Source organism: Caloenas nicobarica, chromosome 2, assembly GCF_036013445.1.
Source record: "Caloenas nicobarica isolate bCalNic1 chromosome 2, bCalNic1.hap1, whole genome shotgun sequence".
Lineage (NCBI taxonomy): Eukaryota > Metazoa > Chordata > Aves > Columbiformes > Columbidae > Caloenas > Caloenas nicobarica.
The window spans coordinates 136,847,036-136,870,945 of NC_088246.1; the positions used below are offsets into that span (position 1 = coordinate 136,847,036).

Consider the following 23,910-nt stretch of genomic DNA (forward strand, 5'->3'; position numbering starts at 1 on the left):
TTAGCATTCTCAGTCTCTTGCAGAAGCAATTCAGTATTATAAAGATAGATATAACCCTAGAGAATTAAGCATGGCCTTAGCAAGCATAGCCTTTTGGCAAAGGCTCAGCTCTGAAGAGCAATGCTCTTCCATTGTCTTGTTCTCCCTTGTACAAACAATGTAGGGATGAGGAGGAAGAGGCAAAGAGAGAAGAAAATAATTACTGTCTGGGGAAAAAAAATGCTTGAATTAAAGATGCAATATGTTTCAGTGTTTATACGAATAAGCCAAAACTGGGGTTGGGGCGTGCTATATAAGTGGCAGCATGTGATAAAAGATTAAGTCTGATCTTAATTGTTATTGCTATTGGTCTGCCTCGAAATGGAAGAAGGATTTTTTCTGTCTTAATAGTGCACTTTCTCAATCACACTTTATATTTCTTTCTTCACTTAGTTCTGCAAAGAAAACATGCAAGGAACAAGACTCTCTGGATGAGTATCCTCTAATAACTTAACACAGCAGACGCTGATTCTTCCTAGACCTCAAAAGAGTAATTACAGAAGTACCACTTTTGTTATGAAAGAAGGAGGCTGGCAATTACATTTATTTATATGGTTATACATTAAAAGTATTTTCACTGGCTCTACAATTTACCTCTCTGTGTGGCTGGCTAGTGCCATGGGTTCATAGATTCTTTCTCATGTTCTCAGCAAAATGTCAGTATGGGAAATTTCTATAGTTAGAGATGAAAGCATCTTAGTTGCTGAGATTTCTGTGAAATATGTGATCAATCTGGAAGAATAAATGTACCTTTATATTTATAATGAAAGCAAAATGAATACATTTTGATTTGATGAGTTTTGGAAATATATATATCTAGATCCAGGTATAAAGACATAATTATGCTATGGAGAAATATAGTAATTCTTAGGTCGATACTTTGAATGTACATAGCATTTTATTAAAACATTTTTGTGCATGCCCTGGCCCTGGACCTAAATTCAGAATAAGCTTCAAGTAAATTCTTCATGCCTCCTGAAAAAGCCCTAGTTTAATGTGATTGGTATTATTAGTTGAATTGTAAAGTCCAAGCATATGTATGAGAAGTAAATATAACTGTCCAACTTAAATCTCTTGGCCAACTATGCGCCTTTGCCTCTTTGAACTGGAATCATGCTTGTACTAGTTCAAAATGAGACTACATACTCTTGGGTTAACGATCTTTTGTCTTATGCAATTTGTAAAGAGAAGTAAACAATCATGAGGGATGGAATCAATATAAAGAGGTGATAGTTTGCTAACCAGTCAAGGACCTTGCACTAATTCCTGGTCCCTTGAGCAAAGCTTAAATAAAGTCATTGGGGAGGAATCACTATGTCAGGATTGCTAGAAATAGTGACCTCCTCCACTCTCTGGAAGTGGGTTATGAAACATGAGCAAACACAATCTCTTATCTATTTCTGGAAGTCATTTTTCTATCATTGTCCCCACCACCATCAGCAGCATCAAGGCTTTGGCTGATGGATCCTCACAATTGCAGATCTACCCTCCCACCGTGTGCCTCAGGGATTTTAGTTTACTGACACAGAAGATGCTTCTCCATGACCTGGAAGGAATGTGGATTCATGCTACACCTTCTGTCCTAGGACCTTGCCTCTCACTAGCTATACTGCAGAAATATTTCAGTTCAGAACTTAGGCCATGTTCAGTAAGGAAAAGCCCAGCAAAGACTTTTAAAGGCTTTCTTTTGCTGGAAAAGGAGATCTCCAGCTGGTAAGGCCAGTGTTTTTAAAGGATTCTACACAGGGCTTTTCCGAGAAGGAAGTGAGTGACTATTTCAACAGGAGATGTGTTCATGGACACAGCAGAAAGGACGGAAATCCAGAGGGAAGGAGTAAGAACATTGTCTGGAAAAATAAAGAGGATCAGAGAGGAAGAAGACAGAAGAAAGTCCCCTGTCTAATCTGGTATTTTTGGTGACCCTCAGGTCCCACAGAAAAGAAACTCAGTGAAAGCAGATGCATAAAGGACATCTGTGTTTTTTCTGGGGTTTTGTTTGTTTGTTTGTTTGTTTTCCTTCCTCAGGAGTAACTTACTTATTTGATTTGAAGGTTAAGTTAAACCGTCAGAGGTCAAAAATTTTTCTTAGATTGCTTCTTCTTTCCACAGTCCCTTTTAGGTCGTTGAAATGCAAGGAGTTCAGAACAGTGACTCTGGAAAAATGCCGTATGTGGACAGAAAAAGCTGTATTTACGGAGTCTTCCTAGCCAGCCAGTAAAGTGCAACCTCAAATTTGTCTGTTTAAGTAGGTGTAAAAGATACAGTGCTTTATATTACATTTGGCTATTTATTCAGAAAACTGGGTGAGGCTATATCTTGTTCCTTAGAAATTACTAATGGCTCTAAAACAATGAAAGTAAACATCTGTTGTGCGTGGGTCTGGGTTTTTTCCCCCTCTTTCTTTCTTTACTGTTATCCTTAACATAAAAAAAAAAAATTCCTTTTCAAATGTGGGTAAGTAACTATCAGTGAACATTATTAATTGTTCTTCTGAGTACAATTATGGATAGTGGGAGGAGTGTTAAAGGAGACTAGGTTTAAATAAATGAGCAGTGATACTGAAAACAATCTTGGTAGCTAATTTGTAATGGTAAATTTGTCCATGCTGAGCTACAGTTTAGTTCATATCATTCACTATTTTTCTTTCAAAATACCCTAATCCCTGTCTTTGCTTACCTATGATGTTTGCTAGTTTCCATACTCCATTGCGGATCCTGTTGGTACTGATGCCTCTCCTCCACGTGGGAGTCTTCCAGGATTTGGCATAATAAGTGATGCCTTTATGCACAAAACTGGTTTATGTCCTACCAGGTTTATTAAATTACTTGCCTTGTGCCTGATAATTCACTAGCATGATTCCTGTCCTGGTGTGGGTGTGAAATGGTGATAAGTCTTCAAATTTCATTTGGGAGAGTTTTAATGATTCTATGATATATTAATAAAATCTTTAAAAGAATCACTGTGGAAGAAGGTCATCTAGAACAGCTCCTGTTTAAAGCAGAGTGAATTTAATAGATTAGATTAGATTAGATTAGATTAGATTACATTACATTACATTACATTGCTGAGGGCTTTGTCTTCTTGCCATCTTTCTCCTTCTGGCTGGGCAAGGAAGTTCTTTTGGTGGGTGCAGGGCACATATGGGAAAAATGGGGAGAGTGAAGATGCTTTATATGTTGCAGATGACACCAACAGGTCAACTTCAATGCATGAGTAGAGGAAGCATCAGAACTCCATTTCTTATTTATTTTCCTCTCCTCTTCCCAGTGTAATTTTCTCATGGTTTCCCTGACTTAACACTAAGTTGATTTTCAGGAGCAAAATAAAGCTGTTTTTATATAAATAAACTGAGGAACTTGAAAAAGTAAAGAGAGTTGGGTTCCATCTGAGCAAATGTTGGACTGGAAATAAAGGTGCACAGCCCTGGGCTACTACAGGTAGGCTATGGTCATGTTTGCAGTATAAGTCTATCCAGAAGATGAGCAAGTGTACTGAGTCACTGGGAGATGCTCAGGATCTGGAGATTTCCCTGTGGATCATGGCAGTGAGAAGATGGTGGGAAGTGGAAATTGAGGAAGAGCTGGGAAATAGTATGTGTTCTGTGTGGCAAAAATACATAGTTCCTGTGTACCTTGTTCACCTCTCCACTTTTAATATTGCAAAGTTACTGGAATCTTGGGTGGTTCCAAACCTTCATCTGTTATCTTGCCTCAGTTGTTCATGGCGAATGTGTATGTAATTGTTCCTTGGCTGATATTGCTCTTCAGCTTCAACAACTCTTCTCATTTCTTGGTGTTTCCCTCTCTGCTGATGTGTGTATGCAGACAACTGTCACTTCCCCACTTACCATTTGTTCACTCTGCAAAGCCCACTAAGCTTTTATAGTCTCCCCTTGTAAAAGAGGCTCTTTGGTTCCCTGGTCTCACCTGCACCTGTTCCAATTCATCCTAATTCAGCTTTAGGAGGATGAAAGACCTGTTTCAGATGAGGTCATTCCAGGATCTCTCCTGGTCCAGTGACATGGCCCCAGTTTGTGCCTGTTTTTCAGTGAGCACTTCCTGCCTGGTAATGCTTATTTGCATTTTATGACCAACAAACCCCTCTTTCACTTCCATTTCAGACCAGAAAAAACATATTAGCCAAGACCATCATTAACGACCAGCAGATTGCACTTCCTCCCACTAAATTTTACCCATCGTAGTTTACACAATTTTCAGGATTATTGGACTTTCCTGTATGACAACACCAACTTACAACCTATGTCATCTGCATTCTTCTTTAACCAACTCTTACTTGTGTCCCCATTTCATTACTATCAAATAAAGTAATCTCACTTCTCCTTATTCAGAAAGTCTACCAAAATTTAAATCACAACAATTCATCTTTCAGTCCAACGTCTTGTCTTCTGCCTAGTCAGCCCCTCATGCATTTTACACCACTGGTGCTAATGTCTGTCTTCTCTAACTCGCTCCATAATTCCCTATGTGTCAGAATAACAAATATTTTTAGGAGTCGTTTCATTTCTATGTGTCACATGTGAGTCCCATAAGGAATGCGTGCACACTCACAAGTACGCTTACAATTTTAAGTTCAATTCGATGCATAACACCCTGCTAAATGAAAGGAGAATTAGAGTTGAAGCAAAACAAACAGATCCTATGCTTAATCTGATAATAAAGACTTCATCTGGCGCTGGCAGGAACTGAATCTTCAGCTAGTTTAATGATTTCCAGCTTCCAAGAATCCTTGCAGTAGGAAGCAGCACGTTGTTAAAGGCTGGGGCAATTAATGCTACTGGATTTTTGCAGGGGAGCTGTTAACGAAGGCGGTGGGAGACAGCGCAGTAGAGAGCAGTGCTGGAACCCAAGCGAGTATGCGGGAATTCGATGGGGAAGGGTGTGAACCTGTGACAGCCATTTGCACACAGGTGCTGCTGGACTCAGCCCTCGGCCCCAGCTGACCTCCAGAGCAGGGCTGTGCTGCACATCCAGTGGGAAACACATCGCAAACACAGTCTTCTCCCAACCTGACGGGGTCTTACAGCAAAGGAGGTTTCAAGAAACAGCCATAAAAAGCTGCCTGTAACCTGTAAATCCCGTTTCTGAAAGCAGCCAGGTTAAGCTTCCCGTTTTACGCCTGTCTGTGTGTGTAATACATATTCGAATTTGGAAAACATTCCCACATTGCCTGCACTTAGTTCTGGACATCCCCGCTTTTCTGTATTCCCATTTCATAGAATCACAGAATCATTTCAGTTGGAAGAGACCGTCAGGATCACCGAGTCCACCCAGAGCCTAACCCCGGCACTAAACCATGTCCCTGAGAACCTCATCTACGCATATTTTAAACACCTCCAGGGGCAGTGAATCCACCACCGCCCCGGGCAGCCTGCTCTAACGCCGGGGCGGCCGGCAGCCGTCCCTGTCCCCTCCCCAGCGCAGCCCCCGTGGGCTCCTTTCCCCGCAGTCCCAGGTGGCCAGCTCAGCCGGGGAGCCAGGCGGGGTCCCAGCTGCTGTCCCACGCCGGGATCGCCCTCTGCACCCCACACACCACAGCGGGACCCCCGCGACTCCCGCACCCTGCGGGCAGCTCCGGGGAGAATCCCCCGGGCGCCCCAGGGCGGCGCGGCGGGCGGGCGCTGCCGGGCGGGCGCGGCGGGCGGGCGCTGCGAGGCGGGCACTGCCGGGCGGGCGCTGCCGGGCGGGCGCGGCGGGCGGGCGCTGCCGGGCGGCGCGGCGCTCCCCGCGGCGCTCCCCGCCCCCGCCGGCCGGGCCCCACCGTCCCAGCCGTCCCGCCGGCGGCGGGGAAGGGCACGGAGTTGGCGGGAGTCTATAAAAAGCCGCCGTGAGACGAGGCCACCGTCCTGCCGGAGCCGCCGGGGGAGGCTGAGGCTGAGCGCCGGGGAGCGGCAGCGGCACCATGATCAACCCCAACTACTACCCGTGGGGCTACGACAGCGACAACGGTGAGTGGGAGCAGAGGTTTCAAACCCAGCGCTAGGTTAGCCCTGGTGCGGGAGGAGCAGTGCCCGTGTGTGCCCCTTTGTCACGTGAAGGTCTTGTTAAAACCATTGCGATAGTTAAATCCGCGTTTCAAATTTTTGCCCTCTTCAGACATCACTGGCCTTTTCTCTGGCCATGTGGGTACATGGTGGCACAGTTGAATCTTTAGGTGTATCCCGTCGTATTTCCAGCCACTGCTGGATTTGGAGCATACACCTCCCGTTTCCCTCTTTGCTGTGTTGTCAGTCTTCTCACGTGTAGAGTCCTGAGGCTGTTATGAGAGGTTTGGTTTAGTCAAATTACTTTCAGTACCTAATATTCCAATACAATGATCTAATTACTTTTTATACAATGAAACTATTGACAGGTCATGACTAACAGCCAGGTGACTAATAGCCTACTTATTAATAAATTTTATTGATGTTCTATAGCTAAGCAAAGCCAAGCTTGCATTTATTGTAATACAAGTACGATTCATACCTAACTGGAAAATGTTTTCAAGGTATTTGTCTGTATTCTTTCTAGGACCAGATCAGTGGCACAAGAATTACCCAATTGCCAAAGGACGCCATCAGTCACCTATTGAAATAAATAACAAAGAAGTGCATTATGATCGCTCCCTACTACCGTGGTTTGCTAGTTATGATCCTGGTGCAGCTAAAACCATCCTCAATAATGGGAAAACCTGCAGAGTTGTATTTGACGATTCTTTCGACAGATCAGGTTAGTTTTGTTTCCATCTCAAGCTGTCATTAGATATGAGTGACTATTTCGCAAGTTGCTTGGAAGACAGAGTGCGCTGTGAATGCTCATGGCTGTCAGGAGGTCTCTATGTACTGCCCGCGTGTGATGTACAGGTTTCTGTGACTCCAGTGCCCTGCACAGCTGCTGGGAAAGGCCTGTGACTACTTCCGAAAGTCCATAGGTTAAATCCTAGGGGGTGGAGAGAGCTGCAAAGAAGTTTGCTGCAGGATGTATTAAGGTATAAGGCAAATTTCTGCACTTACAAAAGCCGTTGCAGTTGTGTTGCTTTCCAGGAGTGTGGAGTCCAGGCTTTGCCTCTGAGGACTGAATTTCTCCATTCAAGGCTATTTGAGATGCCCAGCAGAATATCTTTTACTGTGTATATGGCTGAAGGTACAATATTTGAAAACTGTACCCATATAATTTCTGATAAATGAAGCAATGAACCAGAGGTTGCCACAAAGTCACAGTATTTAATCAGTTAAAACTCCCCTGGGCATTCATGAGATTTTCTCTTAATGAGGACTACAGGGCTGAGAAATTCCAGTGTTTCAGCTTTAATGTCCAAAACCTTTTATCTGTTCGTAGTTATGACAACATACAATGTGCTACATATATATTGCATAGCTTTTAAGAGCTAGAGAGTTATATATTTTGAAGAGATATGTCTCTTCTGTTTAACAGGTGCTAGAAGTATTTAGTTTCTGTTGGCAGAACCACTGACATTTCATGTTAATACTGTTGGCTATAATTCAAAGGAAAAAATGTTACTAATAGAAGTATGAAGTTGCATTAGTACTGAGATAAAAAGGAAAAAAACAAATGTATACCTCACTCTTTATTCTTGTATCAAGGTCAACAGAATTGTTTATAGTACATGGGATGGTAAGAAAAGGAAAATGAAATGTCAATTTCAGTAAAATATTGAAAAATCTGTCTTCTATGGTGTAGAGACGTATTTCTTAACTGCATTACAAATTCTAATTTCTATTACAATATAATTAGGATTGTCAGCTGTATACCTATGGGCATGGTTTTAATGAATGACTTGATTTTCATGAGAGCTGAGGATCAAAATATATGTAGGCTGGACTAGCTAGTGCACTATCAAAACTCACAAATGACTATGCAGACAAGAGTCTGATTACTTGTCTTGCAAAGTGGGAATCTTTAGTGTTATTTGAATAAAAATATGATTAATGTCACATAACACGATACATCAGTAAAGAGATGTAGCTGTGGCATATGAGAAGACCTCCATGACCATTACTTCCCATTTTTTACCATTTGTGTTATTTGTTGAACAGCATCAAATTTATCAATGATTGCATCATCGTCGTAAATGTCAAAATAATTATTGTTATATTTACTCAGGTTTTGCACAGGAATGAGTATTTAGGCACAGCATTCTGCAGCACGGATGCAACAGTGTGGCCACAAAGAGCAGAAAGTTTTGGAGTGTTCTGAATTTTTTTTCAGATGAACTACTCAGTAACTGTTGTGTTCTGATCTCAGAAATATAAAGTGATTCACTGGAAAAAAAGTAGGTGTATTTCTCAACTCTTTGAAGGCAAGAAACCTTCAGTGTTTATTGTTATGTCTCCTTTATTATACCATTGCCTGCAGAGTCTGTGGGTGTTGTTCCTTCCCTAACATAATATTAATTGCAGGACGAATTCCACTGTGTATACTCCTACTGACTTGAGCATGTTTTATGGTTTTAGGATATGCACAGTGACTTTTTTTTTGTGCCAAGGAACCACCTGCTGCATAGTACGTGCATATATAATAGCAATCATATTGGAATGAAGCTTTTGTTCCTTTGGAACAAAGACGTTATCTATCTATCTATCTATCTATCTATCTATCTATCTATCATCTGTCTATCTATCTATCTATCTACCTATCAATCACTTGGTCTTTCTGTCTGAACTATTTCTGAGTTAACCAGAAAACTAAGGGCTTCCTTTATAATCCTAACGTTTTCAGTTACAGTGGTCGTACGCATATCTGTAGCTATATGTAGATTTTCGTTATTGATAGATTAAATACATTGCTGAATAGATTGCAAAGGTGAGTGATAAAATGAATTACTTTCGATGTCCCTGAGTTTCACTTCTATTGTGTCTTCTCTGCCAGGAATACTTCAAATATTCACCATTGGGACAGTTAAATTCAAATGATTAGAGAGAAGCTTCCAGGAAAAGTGCCACCCAACGTAATTGACGTATTATCTTTAAGAAGGCCTTATTCGTGTTATCTTTGGAGTTAGTCTAGTGGAAGGAACCAGAGAACTCATCTCCAGCTGTTTATAACGTCTGGTGGGCTTTAAGAATCTGCAATACAACTGAAGGCTTTGATGACAGATACTTGCTTTAGGAGCTGTGTCGTGCCTCTGCTCCCTGTCTGTACACGTTAATGGGTTGTTGTGGACTCTGTTGCCTGTCTCACCATAGCTGTGTGGAAGAAGGACTTTAGGCACAGCAAAATCATTGCAGGAGGAGGCTGGAGTCTCAAAATCCAGGAAAGAGCTGGGAGCTGAAATCAAAACCTCCTCAGTAGGTGTGTCACCTTGTGATGGCCGCAATAAAGCCCATACCAGGATTTGAGTGCTTTGGCAGCCTACCTCTGCAATGTTTTTTGGCCTGAATGGCTACTCAGATACTCTTTTAGATCCAACAGCGACTCTGAGTTTGTTTTGAATCAGGGCTGCAATCTTATTTCTACTTGGAGAGTCCGTTTGCTTTTAAAATTCCAAAAATATTTGTCCCAGGGAAGTGTCCTGGGACAGCCTAACTGGTGCAATCACTGCATAATGTTCTATGAGATCTGTAGCTCGTAACTTCCTTACAATTTATAACTCTTTGGCTTTCTTTACAATACCTGTAGGTAGATGGTTAGGTCAAAACATTCAATCATTTGGTAAACAGTAAAGATAAATAAGCCTTGTACTGGAACCCAGACACAGCAGCTGGGGAGAGACACACTAAGACTATGTCAAAGGGATGTCTTCCTTCATCTTCTCACTTTGTCTGGTTTTGTTATCTCCTTGACACTTCCTATAGAAATTTGTCAGTCAAACAGGTTGCTACTTCTCTTTTTACTGACTTTTTGATGGGTGACATTTAAGGGCTTGGAGTACCTCAGTGCAGGCACACTTTCTTACAAGGTTACCTTGATGCTATTTGCAGAATCTTTGAATTTCTTGTCAAAGGAATGTGTGCCTTTGGAAGTGGATGATGAAAAAAAACCTAAAGAGGCTGTTACTGTAAGTAGTGAAAGCTTGTTGCTTATCGGTCTCTTTCAGCATGACTGGTGCTTGTGGGCAGCATTTCCTAGAGTATCACTTTGTGGGAAATCTCATTTATCTTTGCAAATGAGATTTTGATTCTCAGCTTCCCGTGAATAAACATTTATTTGTTGACTAGTTCTAGAACAATGACAAATCCCAGGAACTTTAATTAAAACTGGGGGAAGTTTGTCCATAGATACTCACATTTTGGTTGATTCCTGCAAAAATTTATTTAACATTTTGTGTACTGAATTCACACTGGAAGAAGTCAGTTGGCGTTACAAGAGTAGCACCACTAAATCTCAGTGCTGATGTAGCTGTGGCACGTTCCACTTGTTGGCTGTACTGCACAGTGCAAAATGCAGCAAAGTTAAATTCTTCTGCAGTGTTTTACACATCTACTATTTGTAGTGTCTGCATGAGGGTATGGAGTGGAGTGGAGTCTTGCATCTGGGCAGGAACAACCCCAGGTTCCAGTATAGGTTGGGGAATGACCTGTTGGAGAGCAGTGTAGGGGAAAGGGACCTGGGGGTCCTGGTGGACAGCAGGATGACCATGAGCCAGCACTGTGCCCTTGTGGCCAGGAAGGCCAATGGCATCCTGGGGTGTATTAGAAGGGGGGTGGTTAGTAGGTCGAGAGAGGTTCTCCTGCCCCTCTACTCTGCCCTGGTGAGACCGCATCTGGACTATTGTGTCCAGTTCTGGGCCCCTCAGTTCAAGAAGGATAGGGAACTGCTGGAGAGAGTCCAGCGCAGAGCAACGAAGATGATGAAGGGAGTGGAGCATCTCCCTTATGAGGAAAGGCTGAGGGAGCTGGGTCTCTTTAGCTTGGAGAAGAGGAGACTGAGGGGTGGCCTCATTAATGTTTATAAATATTAAAGGGTGAGTGTCACAAGGATGGAGCCAGACTCTTCTCGGTGACAACCAATGATAGGACAAGAGCCAGTGGATACCAACTGGAACACAGGAGGTTCCACTTAAATTTGAGAAAAAACTTCTTCATGGTGAGGGTGACAGACACTGGAACAGGCTGCCCAGGGAGGTTGTGGAGTCTCCTTCTCTGGAGACATTCAAAACCCGCCTGGACGCCTCCTGTGCAACCTCATCTGGGTGTTCCTGCTCTGGCAGGGGGATCGGACTGGATGATTTTTTGAGGTCCCTTCCAACCCCTGACATTCTGTGACTCTGTGTGATTCTGTGATTCTGTGAGTGTTAATAGGAGCACTGCAGAGCTGGGGCACAGGGCATTCAGGAGTTGAGTTTCTGTTAACTGAACCTCCATGCGACTGTTAGAGAGGAATATTCATGACCAGTCAAGGGCCTGCTGAGGCTGCAGTTCTGCCGCGGGCTGTCAGTTTTCTGCCACTGGAGATGGGGATTTCAGCCCTGCTATAGGTCACAGAGATGATGCTGGAGCTCGCTGGTGAACAGGCTCTGGTCAATGGGCATGACACTGGAAAAGGTGTCTTGCAGGGCAGGTGAGGGTGGGTGGCACGCTGACAGAATTCTGTCAGACACTTCTGTTTTCCCAGTGTGTCCCTGTAAGAGTACAAACTTCAAATACAAACAAAAGTCATTCTTCTGCATATATATTCAGTGTTTGCTTAAAGAACATTTCAGTGAGAACTGTGTAAATTGTTCCAAAAGCTTTCAGGAAATACATGTTATCCCTGCAGTTAGCCCGAGTGTTTTGGTGTGGAAATCCTCTTTTGAACGAGGTCTTTTTATAACATCTGAAATGGGGCACTGACATTAAAAAGCTGTGGGTTTTATAGTTCACTATTAGATTCTGTTATAAAGCAGAATAACGAAAGTAATGTATCTTTTTCAATTGCCATGTAGTAATACCATAGTAATTGAATTTAATTGTGGTTTACTAGTTCATTTTATGGATTTGGCAGGATATGAGGATCATAAATCTTACAAGAACAGTTAGTTCTTCTCATGTTTATAACTGCAACTCACTTCATGAGTCTGTTTAGTGCTCCTTGAGTTTTTCCACCTGAATTTCACAGCAAACAGGGAAGGCATTTGTGTGGGCATAACTTTGCCAGTTTTAGTTCAGTGAGGATATATGACAATTGCCATTAGCTCAGATTAACAACCAGGCCCCTACCTAAACTGCTCAGGAAGTGGATGGATTTATTTCATAACCTTCTTGGCACGTTTCTGTTGCTAAGGTCAGCCTGCTAACTAAGCTGAAGTGCAGTGGCCATCACCACTCAGACTACATCACACCTTCATTTTGCTGTGTAAACATGCAGAGTGAGATAGAGAGTTTTTTCTCATGTTAGTTACACCCTCCAGTGCAACACTTGCCCTCTCTGGGGCAAACTTCTACCTCGGTGATTATATTGAGGGTGGGGAAAAAAAACCCCGCATTCTTTTATTAGCTGGTTCTGTCTCGTGCTGCTCAATTTATGATAAATCAAATAAAGGGTGAGCTTTTTTGCTGGGACTGATGTCCACATGTGTGTCCATGTGGGATTGCTTTGTGATAGACGGTTCTTTAACGTGGCTGGAGGGACACGGAACTTGAGCGAGCACTTCAGACTGACAGGACATTTTTAGGTCTGGTGTTAGGCACTGGTGGAGGGAGATGGGCAAACCCATAGTCAGAGCAACGGGGTAATAGAGTTTGCAATGATAAGGTGCCGAAAAGGAGAGAATACTTTTCTCCCTTGTCTTCTTGGGCTGGTTTGTGGACTCCTGCATTACCTTAATGACAGCAAGTTAAAGGGGGCTACGTTTTGGTAAGTCTGCTGTGGCCATCATGTTTCTTCCCGCAAAGCGGTAACAGCAACAGAAATGCCACGTTTCCAGTATTCAGAAGCGAGTCCAGCCATTCAGCTGGCCGCCTGAAAAGGATTACACAGTATTGCAGAGCACTAAGAGGAAAGCTGTCTGCCCGTGCATGATGGAGTGAGCCTGCAGGTTCCTTCTGTAAAGCTCTTGCTTGTCATTTCATGCAGTCTCATAGGTAGAAGCTCAGAGTGAGTCATGGGGCCTTCTAGAAAAGCATCCTTTTGTAAGTGTTTTGTGGTAGGAGAACAGCGATCACAGCCTTCAAACTGAGACCCTCAGATATTTAAGGTGAACATTTCCAGTGTAATAATTATTAGATAATTCCCTGGTACATGCAATTATGTAAATACATGAAAATAAAGCTATATTTTAGTACCACTTAAAACACTGACAAACAAAGATACCTCATATTCTTTTTCAAACTGGTATATGGATGCATATTTATTTGTGTTAGTATTTTCTGAAAACAAAACGCCAAGACGATAAAGACACTTTTAGAATTCAGATTTCAAGCCACATGTTTTTGAAAAAATAAAGATTTCTTTTACTAACTTTGAGCTATGCAGACATAGTTTGGGATTTTTTATGTTTTAGATATTGGAGAACTTTGTTCTTGTAACTTTCATTTACCTTTTTTAAAGCATAGGGAAATTTCATTTACTTATGTTGACATTTCGGGTATTTCTATGAAAGAAAACACCGTTTTGTCCTTCAGGAGATGTTGCTTTATAGGCATCTTAGTCTCTGCATCAATCTGTCTGCTTAAAGTGTGCTCAGTAAAAGCTACTCTCTATTTATAGACTAATGAAGCAGGATTGTGTTGGCATGAGGTGATGCAGAGCTTCACCTAATGCCCAGTCGAAAATGTCTGCTGATGGCCCATCAGTGGAAACAATGACATGTTTTTACCTTAAACTGGATTATTTGGTCTTGCAGATCTATTTTAACGGAGGATTGATGGCCTTGTCAGCTACTACTGTTACTGCGTCTGTTGGCCACAGTACTGAATGTCTGTGGGAACAAGTAAAAGGAATTTGTTGAGAATAAGAGCTTGCTCTTAAAGTTCGGTAAAGCATACTCTTAGTACTTTATTTCTTGGGATGATCATGGATTTCATTCCTTTTTGTTTTCAGATTTAAGGATATTTTTCTTTAGCATATAAAGACCTGTTCTTGGAAGCTGCCGAATGGTTTATAAGAATGCTGTAGCTTCTGTCTCCAAATAAAGTGAATGAGAATTGATTACTAATTAATATTTGGTGAACGTGAAGCAGTTCTTCCCTTTTTATTGTGGGATCCTTTCAAATACACCACCTTCATTTGGTGTATAATGTAAAAATGTTAAGATTATTTAGAATACAGGGTATTGGTCATCACAGGCTGAACTTCTCTTTAGGAAATAAGTTTGTATTCTCAGTGGTTGCTTTTCTTGCTGGTTTGCTGTTTTCTTTCTCCTCTTCCACAGCCGGAGAGAGCAGCCATTATAGCAGAAGCAGCACCAGTAATTTCAGAGATTTTTTAAACAAATAAGTTGTAGCTTGCCGTAAGAGACACAATTTGTAGCGTTTTGTGGGAATTGTGGGAATGTTTATCATCTGGCACTTCAGTAGTTGATCTTAATCATGGCTATTTTTGTGTGCTTTGATATAGGCAGATGCTAGAATGAATTCTGACACCTAAATTTAGGTGTCTTATGTGGGCTTTTAAACGTAGGTGGGTTATGTCTCTAAACTCCCATTCTGGTCAAGAGATGGAGTCACACTTAATCAGTGGAGTCCAAAGAGCAATTCAGGTCAGCATCTGCTGAGCATCTGCAAGCAGAATTACTCTAGAGGCTTGATTGGTCTTATTTCAGTTACCCAAACATTGGCATCTCATGCCATTTTTGATAACCTAATGTTTTGCCTTGCCTCCAGACACTGCTTTAGAAAAATACAGTTCTACAGATCTTATGTCACATCTTCCAGTCCTGTTCAGGTGTGTTTGGAATATCCCAGAAGCTACTACGTGCACATTTATACAGCCAAATTAAAACAATGATCTCTATTGACTATAATGGAAGCCTAGAGAGAAATAATTTTCATCTGCCTGTAAGTGCATATAGCTGAAGATGGCTGCCTGAAGTGCTGCTAAAATCAGTGCAGGTTTCCAAGAGGTACTCAGTACTTAGAATGTAGAACATCTGTGTAGTAAATATTTATGTAAATACTTTCAAAAATATGTATATTTCTTTTAAAAAAATTGGGAGATGCCCGAGTCTAATGCTGATGCAGATTATCACTTGCAGTGCTGAGAGGTGGGCCGCTTTCAGGAGTCTACAGGCTGCGTCAGCTGCACTTTCATTGGGGTTCATCTGATGACCATGGCTCTGAGCATGTTGTGAATGGAGTGAGATACGCAGGAGAGGTAAGACTCACCACTTTTTACTTTAGAATAGGGAGTAAAATAGCATTTGTCATTATCGTTCAGGTGGGACAAAATTTGTCATTTGACTGATTTTCAAGGCGTTCTTTCTATTAACTTCATTTATTTGTGACATTTTCTTCTTACTCCCATCAATTTTTGTAAATGTGAATCAGGTTGAACCAATTGTCAGAGCAGAAGAAAAATGATATGTGAAACAAAAGCTTCCATGTTCTCACACCAACGTGGTTTAAAACATAAAACAGCAAGACTGAATTACTGAGAAGCAATGCAAACTTATTAAAACAGTATTCTGAAAGTATAGTATTATAGCAGAAGTATAAAATTGTGGCAACAGAAAGGAGGAAGAATGTGTTACCTTGATACTCTACCACTTCAGGATTGTAAGAGAAAATGAGAACTGTAGATTAATAATATACATAGCTTATCTTTGTATGGATTCTTTGCTAAAATTGCTGTAATTTGAAAGCCAAATGGAAATGAATCACATATCAGCAGATGACTTTGAACTTCATGCTCTACCTGCTTACTCAAGCATCTTTTTTATGTGTTCTTCAGCTTTAAAATGAGATTTCTGTTCCTCTTTGCAATTTCTGTATTAAGATGTTTATAGTTTGTTATAAAGCAAATAGTAGTCTAAATGGTAATATATAGCTGATATAACTCATATATGAATTGCTGTCTTTTTTTTTGGAAGGCCTAATCCTAATTCTCTGTTGCCCCAAACTCTCTTGCGTATGTGAAGAACTCTAAATTCAGCCTCTGATGGCTTGCTATACAATAATGGATTTTTTTTTCTTTGTTTCCAGCTACATTTGTTACACTGGAATCCCAAATATAGTAATTACCTTGATGCTGTGAGAAGAACTGATGGAATAGCTGTTTTGGCCATATTTTTGCAAGTAAGTAGAAGCAGGCAGCCCTTCTTTGTACTGCTGCTATAGAGTTTTCTATTTTTAGAGTTTAAGAAGCAAAACCCTCTGGATGTATTTTCTAGGGATGGTACCACATTAAAGGTCTTGATTTCCGGTAATGCATGCTTTTCAAGTTATAGAGCATGAGTCATGTTATTTCAAGTGGTATCCAATACTACACGCACTTGTCCCAGTAGCCATTGTGTCACCATGTGGTTAGTGGAAGCTGTAAATCCAGATGTATTTGTCCCCGCTTTGGGGACACGATGTCAGGAGTGGCCCTCTGACCAACAGCAGCCAGCTGTCTTCTGTGCTCATCATGGACTCATTTCAAGGACAGGTGCCACTCATAGACTTTTTGTGAACTTTCTCCCAGGCAAAACTAACTCATCCTTTCTAAAAATCCTTTTGGGGGCATGGAGTCTTAGCTTGGAGTATTCGCCTTTGCTCTGTCTTATTTTATTAATATTGACTAGGGATAGAAAGATAGATGTCCGTATAGAGATCAACAGTTGCAAACAGTAATCAGACCATGAAATCTGGATTTTAAACTAAAATGAAACTTCCTAAATTCTGTACTTGCATTTGAATAGTTGTTTGTTAGGCTAAAATTCAATGTCAACAGGAATAGCTGTACTGTGAAATTATCTGTGATGCTGAGTTTCCGTAATTTCCTTATTTGGATCACAATGTCTGTTGGGATACAGACAGAGGGTACAGACAGAAGACATGGCTTACTCAGCTGGTATGGGTGATTGGTTAGGCTAATGCATTTTAATTGTGTAGTTGATATATGCTTAGATGCACGTATAAAAATAGGAGAAAGAAGAAAACTAGTCAAGCAGAACTCTTTGTGCAGCTCATGCTTTCTTCTTTACAGGTAGGGAAAACTCCCAAACCGGAGATGAAGAGAATTCTTGAAGAAATAAATGCTATCAAAACAAAGGTAATGAAGTTGGTCTTTTCATTACAGGAAGATAGCTGAAAATTCTCGAGGGGAAAAAAAAAAACCAAAAAACCCAAAAACCAACAACAAAACAAACAAGCAAAAAAACCCCAAACACAACAACAACAAACCAAAAAAACCCAACCCAAACCAAACCAAAAAACAAACAAAAACCCCCCAAAAACTGCAAAACCCCACCCCCCCACAAAAAAACCTCAAAAACCCACCACCACCAACAACAAAAAAACCTCACACACACATAAAAAAACACTACCCCGAGAGGCATGAGTTTTCAAATTCTGCTCAGCAACATTGTCAGAAGATACTTGTGGATAAAACCACAGGTAGCTTTTCCTTAACAAAAACCATCCTTTCTTCCGTTTACGTATGAGTTTTCTTTGGCTTTATTGGGCCTTGTAATTTTGTAAAACTGAGAGTCACCTCACCAAACTTTACTCACCTAAAAACTAGGCATGGAGTCTTATTCCCTGAGTGGTCAGTGGCAAAAGAAAGGCACCTTTGGAAATTGGTCCATTTGGTCTTGAAATAGGCTGCCTAATGGACCTCTGGAAATGCCACTGACTAGGCATCAGTGTCTCAGGTAACAGTATGTGATAAGAATCTCACATTTCATAGGCTGTGTTGTTATTAGCGCAGATATTATAAACATAGACTACCTCTCTCACTTCATTACATGGTGACCTAATCCAATACTCAGTAGACAGGCAGAATTTCCATAAGAAAGGAGACCAGAAGGAAGAGTGTTTCTGCACAGGAGTGAGTGAAGCACATTGGTACTGGATCCTGCTTCACACGGGTTGGCTCAGGTACAATAAGTAGCATCGTGGAGTTGTATGTTGTGTCGTGCTTCTCTGGGCCCACCTGTGAGGGTCTTTTAGTCCACTTATCTTTACATCATCATGTATTGTGTAGAAGTGTGCAGTTTCCTTAGTTTGTACCTCTGAAGTATCGCAGTCACTCTCTGTTTCTTAAAATACCAGAGCTCCATCTTTACCTAATCGTGACTAGAGCTGTTGAAGAGTTTTCTGTTTGGTTTTATGTTTGTTTTGTTTTGTTTTTTAAGGGGAAAGAAGCACCTTTTCCAAACTTTGATCCTTCAATTCTTTTCCCTAAATCTCATGACTACTGGACATACCATGGATCTTTCACTACTCCACCTTGTGAAGAGTGCATCACCTGGATTATTCTTAGAGAGCCTATCATAGTCAGCTCAGACCAGGTAAATTTCAAATAGATAATATTTTACCCAGTTCTTTTTAGTTACATGCCATCATCTGATCATGCTCTTTTGACAAGGAAAATACTCATTGGATTCTGTGAGAAACTATATGATTAAAAGGACAGCGAAGAACTGAATGCTCTAAATCCTGCTTTGGACTCCACAGGGAATCTGTAAAAATCTTCAAAGAACTGCAGTCAACAGCCTAGTATGTGCAATCAACCTGTTAGACACATCTCTTTGTCTGTTTCTCTGTGACTCCTCCATTAACTAATTGAGCAGAGATGACGACTTTCTCTACTTGGAACAGCTCATTATCTCCTAGCCCACATCAGACATTGTGGAGGTTCAAATCCACAGAAATCACAACACAGTGTAGATGGTAAAGGTTTATAGCAGTTTGGCGTGTGACTGACAGCAAGCAGTAGTTACTACATATGGGAGTTAGTGCTCACCGGGGCAAGAGGCCTCTTGCAATATCAGCTAAAGAAAAGAGTAGTTTTGTTTGCCGGTCCCTGTGTTCCCACGATGCTAAATCTTGCTAGTAGGAAAGGATGGAGCTGGATGTGGCTCACACCTTTTATTTTACACAGACCTCGAAACACTGCATTACACCAAGAACAAATGTAGGAAAGCTCAAGTCATTAACTGATGTTTTCATGCAACCATTTAAATCAGAATTCTGACACATTTAGCTAAAGCTTCTGTTAGCTTTGCACTAACAGCTTTGATTATGCAGGATTTGTTCAACCATTTATATTGTCTCAAGCTTCCTCATGTAAAGTATTCATTACTTGGTGTGATGTATGTTTGAGGGTAATCACTGGGCAAATTATGAGATAAAGCTGCTGTGAAAAAGTGACCATCTGCAATAAAACACAGTCAGGTACCTTAGTGACATTGCACACTGAATGAAGCAGGAGGCCACTGTTCTCGCCTAATGCAGCTGAGCATTTCCAATTTTTTGAACATTCTGCTTTGCAAATGTGTCTCTTATAGCATGCTTCTTTCAAAAGCATCTTTTACCAGAATACAAATTTAATGAGATTGGTGATTCTATCTGCCCCATGTTCTAGGTGGCATCACGTAACCAAGAAAATTACAGAAGGGTTGTATCAGGTGCTTGATCCCCATGTTTCTGGAAGGTTTACCAGCTGAATTTTCACAAACATGAGCAGCATCAGATAACTATTATTTCTTGTTAATTTGAAAGCCTTCTCTGGTCACTTACCACAAAGAAGTATTTCTTGTTAATCCTCATTCCCTGTCAGTCCCATTTACAGTAATGTGATGCCCTCTTTCATCGCATTTCAGCCTATGATTCTACTCATACCACACAAGTCAGTTTTCTCATTAATCAAGTGACTGACATATTATGTAGATATTATATGTAGACACTTCTCAATTTAGGCTCTCGAGGTGGTAAGGTGTTTTGTTGTTTTGATTGATGTGTGTGTATCACCAAAAAAATTCTATTTTCTAGTACTTTGTATTTATGTGGCTGTTCATCTTTTAAATAATAGAACTCAAGTATGATGGGAACCTTAGCTGGCAAGAGGTGAAATATGGTAATGTATTCATATAACTTACAGCTTAAGTTTTCTCAGCTTATTGAATTGATTTGCCTCCTGTTTCTGTGCTCATCTGAAAATTAAAATACATGAGCTATTTTGAAGCTGGTACTTGTGTGGAAGATACAAATATGCTCTGAGTGGTTTCCACAAAAAAAATCTGCTTAGATGTCCATATTACAGAAGATCAACTACAGATTTTAGTGGGAAAAGTGAAGTCATTACTGAGGATCTCTGATTTCAAATGTGTTTTTAAAGGAATGATTAATCACATAATTGATCCAGCTTCATGAAAAGACTTTTTGATCACTTCTGTATTTGGGTCATGGCCTTTTTTTCAGCTTTTATGAAGTTAGTGAGTTTTGGGAAACATACTGACCATTCTCTGACTGGCCCTACTGCAGAAAAAGTGGAGCATTCAAGGTAAAAAGGAAATTACTACATATGGATGGGACATCAGCTCTTACCCTGAGACAACTGCTTTTCAGGCAGAATTGGCAGTGTATGTGAGCTGCTGTGTACAAATACAATAGAAAGACTTTCCTCACTCCAGAGTGCCTGCAGTCTAAATAATGTAGTCATAAAAGAGGATTGTGTTACCAATTATTTCTAATCCTAGAAAGCGTACTACCATGGCAGCCTCAGTAGTAGTAATGATTTTAAGTGTGTGTGCATTCACAGTGGATCACTTGGATGCTTTTGCAGCCAGATGGTAATAGTATATTAGCCACAAGGATAAGTGCAGTCACTGCGAGTCAGTACTCTGCGGGAAAAATCAATTCACCAGAAATCCCGTGAGATGTAGAGTGGGCAGCCTAGCTGCTCAGATTACTATCAATGAAAGGATTGGAATTTAACTATGGAATAATTCTATCCAAGTGCAGACTAATTTTTTCACCTTTACATAGCTGTAGCCTGAAAATATGCTTTTTGTTTTTTACTAAGTAGGGCAGATCTTCCACAAAAAACAGCAGTCTTCTCCAATAGTACTTTATCAGTATTAATGAACTGATGAACTATTTTAATCTCCTACTGTTCCCGTACAAATTATTCTTCATCTGAAATCTGAAATTTAATTTCAGATGAATAATCGCACTGGCGCATGTTGTACTGGTTATAAATGTGACCTCATCATTGTTCAGGCAAGCTGAGACAGCTGGCTTTCCTGAGCTGTGTAGTGAAGAGCAATGTTGAGATGCTGAGCTGGCTCAGTCTGTAAACTGGAATTAGTACAGTCACAGTGAACCCAGCTTTGACAGCCCAGACAGAAGTTCTGCTTCTATTGGCCTTGAACTCTGTACTGTAAAAGGCAGATACATCCGCTTATTGAAGCTCATTGTCAACAAAGTTGGTGCTTGCAATGAACAGGTCTACATTTGCATGTGTGCACATGGGGAAACATCTGCATCCTTTTCACAGTGAGCCATTCAAATGGGGAAGTCTAAGTGTCTGAATCACAGCTGATGTGCTTTCTGTCTAGTGCTGTGCGTGGCAGTGACAACAAATAAACATAACGTATCTGTAACTGGCTATATGTGTTGCATCCTTTGAAAATCAAAAAGTGGTAGAGAAAGAGCATTACACAGTTTTGAAGAGTATGGGTAGAAATCTTACGGCATCCCTCAAAAAAACCCATACCTGGGTTAAAAAAGATGGCCAAGGAGAGTCAAGCTGAAGACCCTGTTTACAAATCATTTGAAACCTTGATCAAGTCATTATTGAAATTTACATTCCTGTTATTACTAATGGATGTTTTTGTGTCACTGCAGCAGACAGAATATATCCTCTGCTACAGACCCACCATGGAAATGAATGACTAGTTTATAATTTAGCTTTAACGCCTTGCCTTTCCAGAACCTTCTTAATTAGACAGTAAGGCAGGGTTAGAGTAGCAGAGGTTTATTAGGGCATAGGCTGTTCTATTCACATTTTCTGATGACTTCCCACAGTTTCTGTGGCTGTAAACAGTTCTGTAGACAGTACATAAATGACAACACATTTTTCAATCCTGTTCAGATAGGACCCATTTTTTCTGCCTTGACTATTTCTAGGAATATTACTGCTAGGAAAAGAGCAAGAGTACAGTTCTTGTGGTGATGGGCTGGAGGACATCTTCACAACTTTGAAGGAGGCTTTCTCCTTGGTTGCTGGGGCTGGGCCAGCCTCCTGTGTTTAGTTGTTGGTCTGTGGGTTTGATCCCAAAGGATTTCCATCATGACATTTCAATTTTGCTCTCCCGCAGATGGCAAAGCTCCGCAGCCTATCCAAGAATGCAGAGAATGAACCTGATCTCCCCCTGGTTGATAACTGGCGCCCGACTCAGCCTCGGTATTTCAGGATGGTGAGCGCATCATTCCTCTAGGGTCTGGCTCAGGTTGGGTGTCCCTGAGCGTGGTGACCTCTAGAACCAAGAGATGGTTTTGGTTTGTGTCCTCTGTTGCATTTAGACAGAACTCCAGCTGTAGGTCCAGAGGCTGAAACTTTTGAGTCGTGAAATGTGAATTTCACTTTCAGAGGATGACATTTACTTAGGCAAATCCTGTCATTAAAAATGAAGTAGAGAATCTGTTTGGCTCTTCATAACTGCGTTAACATTAGCTTTTGTTAATAGTGCAAAGGAAGAAAGAAGATGGTACTAATAACTACAAAACCATGTGCTATTGCCTACACATCCTTCGAAGCTTGCCTTATTCTGTGCTAAAGAGGTTGAAGTTAAGAGAGGTAATTGTTTTCAGCATAAGACCGTATTTTTCAGTAGTTGTTTTCAGCATTATCCATATCCTGCTCTGAGCTGCACCAGTTAATGCACAAGACATTCTTGGAATTGAATGAGAGCTCTTTTTAGTATTTGATACTCTCATAAAATAATAAAGGACAGACAATTTTTTCATTACCATTGATAAAAAAGCTGAATTTAACTTCTTAAAACAATGGACAAGTGAATCAGAGGTCTATTCTGAAGACTGTGGTGAAACAGGTCTATTCTGAAAACTGCATTCACTGATTTATATGTAGTTAAAACTTTGGAATGAGAGAAGAGCTGTTTCTGATTGTGTCACAACTGGTTGTCCATATTAAAAGGCTAATGTGCATTTTAATGTTGTAGCAATCAAAGTGACATGGATTTTGAGAACTTGGTCTTTGTATCCTGAATATATGTTTTCTCCATGTGTGCAAGTGGCTTTTCGTTGTAAAAAGGGTGTTAAGACAGCAAGGATCCTTAATCCTTTTAGTGGTTTTTTTGGAGACAGATTCTCACTTCATGGGCAAATGTAGTTGATCCTGCTGTCAGTAAGATTTGTGCATAAATATCTGAAAACATGGTTTGACTCTTCTGATCAAAATGCAGTTGACCAGGGTGTTCTTGTCCCTTGTTTTGGCACAAAGAACAATGAAACAGATTTATAAGCCTATGCTTGAAATAACAGTATTTCTGCATTAAAAAATCCAATAATAATAATAAATACATTTACTTAAGAATTTTTGTTCTGGGTTTTTTTTCTGATTTTAGAAACATGCAAAAGTAACAGAATTTTAAAGAAAGACTTGTCAGTGTCCTCTGTAATACACCTTCCTGGAAATTGATGATGGATGGTATCTTTTTCAGATGTTTATTTGAACTACAAGAGTATTGATAATACTTCATGTGACTGCGAGCAAGGAAATAGCATCTTAAATAGGCGACATCATTGAGACATCCACATCTATTCTTTTAGTAAGATTGCTCTGTTCTGAAAATGGCTTTTCTCATAATGTCATATGAATCAACTGCTTCGCAAGTTGATTGCACAGTGGAAAAGTTCAATCTGTATCTAAACCCATTAATCTGAATGGTAATTCACACTGAGCTCTGGAAATACAAGGCAGCTGCTGCTCTGGAGGTGGCTGGACTCCCAGTGCTATGTTCCAGGGCAGGAGGGTGTCGCTGAGCTTG

General features: G+C 40.7%; 1 protein-coding gene across 2 annotated transcripts in view; it reads left to right on the top strand.

The window, feature by feature from the left end:
* The window catches only part of LOC135986116 (carbonic anhydrase 3-like), a 48,295-nt gene extending 24,839 nt beyond the window's left edge, over window positions 1-23,456 (top strand). Inside the window, exons 1-7 of one of the 2 annotated variants that reach the window (XM_065629925.1) lie at window positions 5,788-6,004; window positions 6,567-6,764; window positions 15,169-15,287; window positions 16,115-16,207; window positions 17,100-17,165; window positions 18,250-18,405; window positions 22,219-23,456. In XM_065629925.1, the coding sequence (XP_065485997.1) occupies window positions 5,959-6,004; window positions 6,567-6,764; window positions 15,169-15,287; window positions 16,115-16,207; window positions 17,100-17,165; window positions 18,250-18,405; window positions 22,219-22,338 (798 nt within the window). In that variant the 5' untranslated portion in view covers window positions 5,788-5,958 and the 3' untranslated portion in view covers window positions 22,339-23,456. Of the gene's footprint in view, window positions 1-5,787; window positions 6,005-6,566; window positions 6,765-15,168; window positions 15,288-16,114; window positions 16,208-17,099; window positions 17,166-18,249; window positions 18,406-22,218 lie in introns of those variants that run through there. The other variant, XM_065629927.1, reaches the window with a different exon arrangement.
* Window positions 23,457-23,910: the final 454 nt, after the last annotated feature.